Source organism: Micromesistius poutassou, assembly GCF_964030765.1.
Source record: "Micromesistius poutassou genome assembly, contig: SCAFFOLD_1823, whole genome shotgun sequence".
In the NCBI taxonomy this organism is placed as follows: Eukaryota; Metazoa; Chordata; class Actinopteri; order Gadiformes; family Gadidae; genus Micromesistius; species Micromesistius poutassou.
The window spans coordinates 1-8,901 of record NW_028176864.1 but is presented as its reverse complement, the minus strand read 5'-3'; the positions used below and the strand labels follow the sequence as shown (position 1 = coordinate 8,901).

Genomic DNA, 8,901 nt, shown 5'->3' with positions numbered 1-8,901 from the left:
CACCACCAAATGGCGTGTGCTTTCCGTTTGACGAGGGTGTCGAGCAAAACATGCGATGATTATAGTTAGTTATGTGTTACGCAGCAAGCCAAATGAAGCTCTGAGAGGTCAAAAGGAAAGACATGCACTTGGTGCTATTACTCAGAGGGTGTTTCATCTCCGTGCGCTAGACTCTTGACGACGACCTCGACAATTTGTTTACTTTAAACTATTGAACTTTTTTTTAGTTTGTTGCTTTAAAGACTTTCCGACTCTTACGGCAGTCGACAAAGAGGAGGAAACAAAGTCCAAAGGTTTTTGACTCGGTCTAAAAGCAAGGGGCTAAAAGGTTCATCTTCAAACCTTTCCTTGTTGATCGTGGACTGCATCCACACATGAAACTACCGTCCTTTTCCCTTTCTTGCTCAAAATGTAATTTGTCATAAAAAAAAATGGCATGGCACGGTGGTGCAGTGGTCTACCACTGTTGTCTCTGAGCCAGAAGGTCCTTGATTCACACCCTGGTGGGGGGGTGTTTTGGAGTTTTTCTGTGTGGAGTTTGTACGTTCTCCCCGGGCTCATGTTGGTTTCCTCCCACACCAAAAAGACATCCGTGTCAGGTTTATACTCCTGCCCGGTGACCCTTGAGCTAGGCACTAGGCACTAGGCAGTAGCCCTTGGTCCCCCAGGCACTGCACTGTGGCTGCCCACTGCCCACACAACATGCAGAGCCCCCATTTACCTTCAGGATAAAGATGAAGTATTATTTAATGAAAAAAGGGCCATAAATAAATAGAGTACAATATAGAATATCTTTATTTGTCATTGCAGCAAGTACAACAAAATGAAGTGCATTCCTCGTTCAGTGCAAAAGTAGCAATAAATAAGTATAAAAAGTCACTATGGACATAAAAAAAAAAAAGTACATAAAAACCACACACCCCGCACATATACATCCACATTCATGAAATGTAAAACACAAAAGCTATGCTTTGGTAGTTCAGTGAGATAATGGCTGTTGGGTAGAAACTGTTTTTTAGTCTGTTTGTCCTGGTTTTTATGGATCTGTATCTCCTGCCTGGTGGCAGCAGTTCAAACAGTTTGTGACCGGGGTGTGATGAGTCTATCAGGATGGAATTGGCCTTTTAAATAGCACCCCAACCAGACATCAGGCACTGACGTCCCCACCCCACCCCACCCCGCCCCACCCCACCCCACCCCGCCCCGCCCCGCCCCACCCCAGGTGTACAGCGAGCTGGAGATCCTGGGCTCGCAGATGCTGTGCCGCAACGACCAGCTACGGCTGCTCCACCTGGAGCTCAAGACCAAGGACTGCCTCCTCGCCAAGATGGACTTCCAGCACGGCCAGCGGCTGGAGGACATCCGGCTGCTGAAGCTGGACGTGCGCAGCCTGGCCCGGGAGAAGAGCATCCAGAGCCGGCTGGTGTCCAACGCCAAGGACCTCAGGTGAGGGTTAAGCCGTTTCTCAATTCGCGTTCTCGTGCGTACTCGTGTACTTGCGTTCTCGATAAACGGTAGTGGTAGCCCAAGCACTGTTCCAATTCCAAGTACGCGAGTACGCGAGTACTGTCGTAAAAACCCGGAAGTGTTCTCGATGAGGCCGTTCCACCGAGGACGCATCGGAGGTGACTCGTGTGGACTTGGGACCGTTAAATATCCCAGGATGCATCATCGAGTCCGCTGCTGTTCCAATTGCAGGTGCGTACTCGCGTTCTCGGAAGTCTGTACTTGAAAGTCCGGACTTGCCAAGTACGTACTTCCAAGTCCGCGAACTTGGTATTGAGAAACGGCTATAGAGTGAGGCTAATGCCTCAGACGCGCTGGTCATAGAGGCGTTATATACAGTGGGGTAAAACAGGCGGTAAACTTTAATAACGACAGATATAGGTAAGTAGGGATTAGATTCATAGGTGTGTGTGTGGGGGGGGGGGGGGGGGGGGCGGGGGATCTGGGTGACTAGCTGGGAACGGCATTTCAGTAGAGGTGGGTTTTGAGGACCTTTTTAATTGATGCCAGTGTGGGGGAATTTTTTGATGTGATTTGGTAATGAGTTCCACAGAGAGGGGGCCGAGAGAGAGACAGCTCTGTGACTGGAGGGAGGGAACCATCCTTTGCCACATCCTTGTATCAATGTGTTTATCATGGCATTATGTCAGTGATAACGTACGCATTATGTGTAAACATTCAAGGAGCGGGTCTGTGTGCCACTCCATAGGTTGTGGGACACAAAAACTCATCTTGTTTTTTTAAGAGAGAGAGAGAACGTTTACACTGGACAATGGATGGGGAGGTCAAAAATGAATGCAAAGAGATAATCAGAGGCTGTCTATGCACAAGACAAAGGCTTCTTACTTACAATGGCGGCCTGGCAGGTGGGTAAAGGTAGCGTGGTCCTACCAGAATCTCCTACTTCATTTAATTTGCACAGAGAGGCCACTCTCCATTGACAAACGTTAACTCACTTGAAGGCGGGTGTCTGTTGGAGTTTAAAACTATTAGATCTGCCACCCAGTGCCGCTCTGGATCTGCCATAACCAATCGCTGACGTTTGACTATGACTCAAACCAGCGCACGACCTCAGCGTCAATGTCCTCAGCCACTCCCTCTGCTCGCTGATTGGACGGCCCAATCAGAAAACCTGTGAATTTACCGCAAGTCCAGACGTAGTACTGACGGGAAATGGAAATTGAGTGGAAGTACGGAGGCGGGCGGAGCCGGGCAAGGGTGAACGGAACCAAGTGTCGGGTTTGTAGGTGGTGGGACAAGCCTGTGGGACAGACTTGTGCAACAGGCGTGCGGGACAGACGTGTGAAACAGGCAGTTCAGCAGAGGACAGAGCCAGGGCTGGACGAGTCGTCCACGGACACGGCCATGGTCCGCCCTTGGCCAGAGATGAGGCCTGGACTCCTGGAAGGAAAGGCAAACATCTGGTGGCTGATCTGGATTCCCATACAAAGCGGTGCCATTGCTTGTGCTTCAGGGCTTTGCCCCCCATGCTTCACCTTCCAGAGCCTTCACCCGGTCCCCAGTCGCCTCAATAATTAACCAATGAGCGTGCATTATGCACTTGTATTCCGGGAGGGCTTTTTCATTCTGCAATTATTTCATTATTAAACTGGAAGGGAAAGATCTTATCTCTCTCGTTTATGCTCGTGGCAGATGCCCAGGGGAGATGACATGATCGCACTCCTTTGCTGTATAATGCATCGCTTTTACAGACAAACACATTTCATCCGCGTCGCACGCAAAAGCATAACGCAAAACGACAGCGCTAGGAGACGTGCGCAAAGAGCACATGTCACTTTGTACGGGGGAGCTGAGATCATGCGCTCTGATTCCTAATGAAATGTGTCTTTTTATTTTTTATTTTCTTCATTTAGTGATTTGTGTTTTGTGTAGCGGCACACGTTATGAATAAACCACGCACGTTATCTTCCAATAACGGGAGGCCTCGGAGTGGTTTATTCAGCTTAGACCAGTTACCAACAATTGGATTTTAGGTACACTCATCTTCAGTGTTTTAGATGCTTGGAGCTATGATTTTTTTTTTGCGTTGTCAAGGCAACATCAGGTTGATAGTTGTATCTGACCGTCGTTTTTTAATATTGGGTTCGTAGCTCATCTTTTCCGAAGGCAGAGGTGTCCGTTTATTGAAAAAGAACGCACACTCTTGGATCGTTATCGGCCAGTCAGGATCAAGTATCGAACAAGGCTGTGGTATATGAACCCACGTGACTAAACTGGAGATAACCAAACTGGCTGACTCATAATAAGCACTAGTGTGAGTTTGCAACCGTAACCATGGAAAAGCAGCCTATCCCTTTGAGTAAGCGGTGGATTCTGCGTCGCGCCGAGCTGTCTCCACCACAGGTAGGTGACGCTCATCCCCCACCGCGCCTCAGCGCTGGCTCGCGGGCAGCGTGCCAACAGGCTTTGAAACGGGATTGTCACGGCTCCGTGTGAGCCCGGAGCTTGTCCAGAGTTTAATGAGCAGGAAGTTCTTTGAAATCCTGTCTTAAAGTTAAAGTCGAAAGTCAACACCGCGGGCTTTGTTCGTCTCTCCGCCGTCGGATTTGATGTACGGCACGTACGCCTCATACGGGACCCCTGTTTTAATTTGCTCCGTAATGAGCGCAATAAGCTACACGCCGTAGCGCTGGTCTTGCGGCTCCCGTCTTCCCGCTCCGTCTTCTTCCCTCGCTCCGTCCGAGAGGGCTTCGTCAGGACGGCACGCGGCTAAACGAGGCCATGTGGACGCCGCCGCGTGACACGGGGGAAGACCGTTCGGACAAGTCGGCTCTGAGGACGCGTACGCCCCTGCTCTCTGTCTCCCCAGCGGTGATCTGGAGCTTGCGCTTTGCTAACTGGGACGACAGAAGCAGCTGCCTCTCATGTGACCGAGTGGACACATGGCGGCTCCCGGTTTCCCCCCCCCCCGCCGCCCCGAGACGCCGCCGCCGCCGCCGCCGCCGCCGTCGCCGCCGTCCTGTACCCATATGGCTGTCCAACTCTGGACGTACACCGGGGCGGGGTGGAGACTCACTGTGCTGTTCACAGCCACCGGCTCATTAGGTGCTAAGCCTTCCCTACGACTTCCCCCTCCGCCGGAGATCAAATGCTGCAGACGGACAGATGGATTCCTAGCTACCCCCCCCCCCCCCCCCCCAACAAACACACACACACACACGTGCACGCACACACACACGTGCACGCACGCAAGCACGCAGACGCGCTTTATACGCACACTTATTCACACGCTCAGACACACACACTTATATACACACACACACACACACACACACACACACACACACACACACACACACAGGCACACAGACTCACACACACGCGCACACACACACACACACACACACACACACACACACACACACGTAGTGACACACAGACTCACACACGCACATACGCACAGTGGCACGCAAACTCACACATATAAACACACACAGTGGCACGCAGAATCACACACGAAGAGTCACGAAGCACATCACGAAGTACACAAACACATCTAACTTGTGACAAAAGCCCCGGAGAAACACAGAGAGACACACACACACACACACACACACACACACACACACACACACACACTATTTGTGGCGACACAAACAGGGGGATTATACATAGTAGACATGCCCATTTTTCAATCCATAATTATCATATTAGCCTATGACTCCATTCCGCATTACCTAATGGCCCCAGCCTCGACTGGGCCGGTCTATGTTATGCACTGCGACTCTGCTAATCTCTGTGTACCATCGTGTCCGCTGCCTTTAACAAACACTGTTGGATAGTGCTGTTTGGTGGTTAGTGTTGCTCAGCTCCCCGCTGTCTGTCTCGTCTCCCTCTCTCTCTCTCTCTCTCTCTCTCTCTCTCTCTCTCTCTCGCTGACATCTTCGCTCTCTCTCTTTTGTGTTTTGTTTGCATCTTTTGTGTGTGCCGGTGTGTTATTTTGAGGTGTGTGTGCGTTTTGAAGATACCATAAAAACACACAGATCTCTCGCAATGGAAAGCCGCCACACCGCGCGGCTTACCACCAATCAAACCGGTGCACCCGTCCTCGCGCCATCTCGTGTGGCTGTGATCGCCCTGTCAGGGGTTCCTGCGTGCTGGAGGCCGTTGTTGAATCTAATTATGACGATGCTGTTGATTCACCGCGGAGGCTGTGTTCAGTCTCACTCCCTCATGTGGAGAGGCGATGAGCGCTGCTATTTGGTCTGTCATTTTTCTTCCCGTGCTCATTGCCGTTGTTATTCTCATTTCCATCGGCTCCGACAGACAGACGCACGCACTTCGATCCTCGACGCACGCACACACACTCACCTGGGCAAGTGCACACGTAGACACTACACAAGTATGTAGGATGGACGGCCAAAAGGGTCATCACACACACACGCACACACACACACACACACACACACACACACACACACACACACACACACACACACACACACACACACACACACACACACACACACCCCCTACGTACGCACGCACACTTACACACCTTACCACCCCTCAACACACACACACACACACACACACACACACACACACACACACACACACAAACACACACCCCCCCCTCAATACGCACGCACGCACGCACGCACGCACACGCACACACACACATCCCCCCCCTCAATACACACACACACACACACACACACACACACACACACACACACACACACACACACACACACACACACACACACACACACACCCAACCCAGGTTAGTATGTGAGAGCTGTGCACACAGAGAATCAATATTGATGCATAGAAATGGCAGGGGCTGAGTGAGGCAGAGGCGAGGCGGCGCCGGGTCCAAGGTGTTGATTAAACTCTGAGGCACAGGGGAAGCCGTTCTGCGTCTGCCCCGCGCCAGCCACAGTGAATCAATCAAAGTCATACGCCACCAACACATGCACACGTATGCACGCAAACACCCATCGGAACACACGCTGAACCGCACACACACACACACACACAACTACACACACATGCAAAACTGCACACGCGCACAAGCAATGCAGCCCACATCGGCATCAAGTCTTTCAGTCCACGTCAGTCACAGTTAATGCAAATGTCCCCGAGTAGGCCGAGGGAAAAAGCCATAATTAGGTTTCAGATTTTTTCCCCCTTGTACATCTCCCTGAGAGGAGGACACGCACCTGGTACGTCCTCCTCTGCAGAGAAGGTCAGGAGGAAGGCACTACTTTTCCTCCCCCACGAGAACACGTCTCTCCCCGTCCTCTGAAACCGTGGGAGGAGGTTATTCTCTGGCGTGGGACGGGCACTAAGACCCACGGTTCAGACCGTTGGCGGTGTCCTTTTCTCCAGCCGCGTGGACTTAGACATGCATGGCTTCAACTCTGAAGACGAGCATATGCCACTGCTTCTGTCGTCCACTTGTCACCGTGACTATTGCCTTCATGGGTCAGCGGTCTTCTCGACACGGTTCCACTGGGCTTCCTGCGTTCCAACAACCCCCGTCTTCCGCACACGCTTCAACGGATCCATTGGAATTTGGACTATCTTGTCCATTATCATCACAATTGTGTTTAGAGATGTGTATTTTTATTGCTGTACCGGTACTTGTTATGACTACAGCACAAAGACACAAACAATGCGAGAGCTCATTTAGAAGATCATTCATTGACGCTAATGGCCATATCTTGCATACATCTCTCTCTCTCTTTCTCTCTTCTTAGCTCCCTCTCTCTCCGTCTCTCCCCATTCTCTCTCTCTCTCTCTCTCTCCCTCGCTCTCTCTCTTTCTCTCTTCTTAGCTCTCTCTCTCTCTCTCTCTCTCTCTCTCTCTCTCTCTCTCTCTGGCTAATGAGCAGTCACATTATGGCTGTTTTTCTCCTGGATAAAAAGATAATCTCAATGCCCCAGTGGATAGGAATTTCCTTGTCTGGTTTGCCACTTAATTGGTGAGCGGACGGCCGGTCCGACGCCTTACCTTTGAATCCTGTGCCGTCAAAGGAGGCTTGATGGCTGGTGACGCTCGCTCATACATACTGTCTGAGATGAAATGCTTCGACGTGTGTATTTAACATTCTGGGAGGATAAGGGTTCAGTCTGATGAAAAGGGGTCTTGATGCATCGACTCCCTCAAAAACTGTTCCCTAAACCTGTTCCCCCCGTGGCAGATCCGGGCCATTCAGATGGTGGTGTGGGTGGGGATCTTTACAATGGAAAAGCACTGATCAGTTAAATCCCAAAAGGTCCTTCCCTCCACCTCTTCCATCCCTCCACGCCGTCACTGCGTTTCCACGCTGACCTGAGCTCCCTCATTCCTTCACCCCCCTCAGCTCCCTAAGACTCAACGCATTGTTCTGTCCAGATTATTTTTCTCGCTATACACATTATGTGATATGCTGTGCAGGCTTGCATTGTCTGTGTTGAATTATGCATATAAAGCCTTCTGCATTAAAATGTGACGTCCTATCCTACTGTAAGGTTAAGGGGTTCAATTCCCACTGAGCCAGCAAGGGCAGGCTCAGCGCTGTTGTGGTATTATGAGGCGCTTTGTGTGAAGGCGTCCAACAAATGGCATACATTAACCTTTTGCGGCGAGGAAAACTAGGCCAAACCGGTAGCGCGTGTTTTAGGGTCAACATATGATTACAGTGTTTCGAGATAAAGTTCGAATGAGATACACAAGTTGATGCTCTGCGATGTACACACACTTGTGGAGATGTTGTAGTAATAATAATAATAATAATACATTTTATTTAAAGCGCTGTAATACGATATAACCCTCGGGCTACTCGCGTCGTACAAATCCACCAGCACACGATGTGGCGCGCACATCTGCAACTTTGTAATGTTCCTTCTTTCTGTTCTAAAGCTACCGTGGTGGTCAAAGAAGGCAGCGGTTCTCAAGCCACTAGTTTTACTAGTGTTCCACCGCAAAATAGGTTTTAGTAACAAAACGGCCCCTTTGCAGTTAAAGTCATAGCACTTGATTTACTATGATTTGTGTTTTTGTGTTCAGATGGACTTCATTGTACATTGCACAACAAACAAAAGTGCCCCAGTACCAACGCAATCCCTCAACGTACCGGACATGTTTTGTCCGGTACCCCCCGTTTTGAGGAACACTGATAAGGGTAGATTGTGCACCGCCGACGTTTGGTTCAACGTGCGGCTGTGCCTTTGCAGACGGGAGCTGTTCCACATCCACAAGGAGCTCCTGCAGGAGAGGAGGAGGTTCTGCACGCTGGAGGAGCAGCTCAGGACTCCCATGAACGTCCACCACTGGAGGAAGCTCGAGGTGAGGGGCCTTTTGGTGCACGCATAAAAAAAAGTCCTTCCACCTTCAGAGGAGAGACGAGCCTCGGATCAGACAAGCAGTCCTGTGAGACCGTAGGGA

At 50.6% G+C, this 8,901-nt stretch overlaps 1 protein-coding gene across 1 annotated transcript; it reads left to right on the top strand.

Annotated features, from left to right (window-relative positions):
* Positions 1-1,222: 1,222 nt before the first annotated feature.
* LOC311377513 (cilia- and flagella-associated protein 58-like) lies at positions 1,223-8,802 on the top strand (the record flags this gene model as incomplete). The annotated part of the gene is made up of 2 exons (XM_084491385.1): positions 1,223-1,446; positions 8,691-8,802. Coding segments are annotated over 2 exons (336 nt in total), but the record flags the coding sequence as incomplete, so codon positions are not given.
* Between the last annotated feature and the right edge of the window lie 99 nt (positions 8,803-8,901).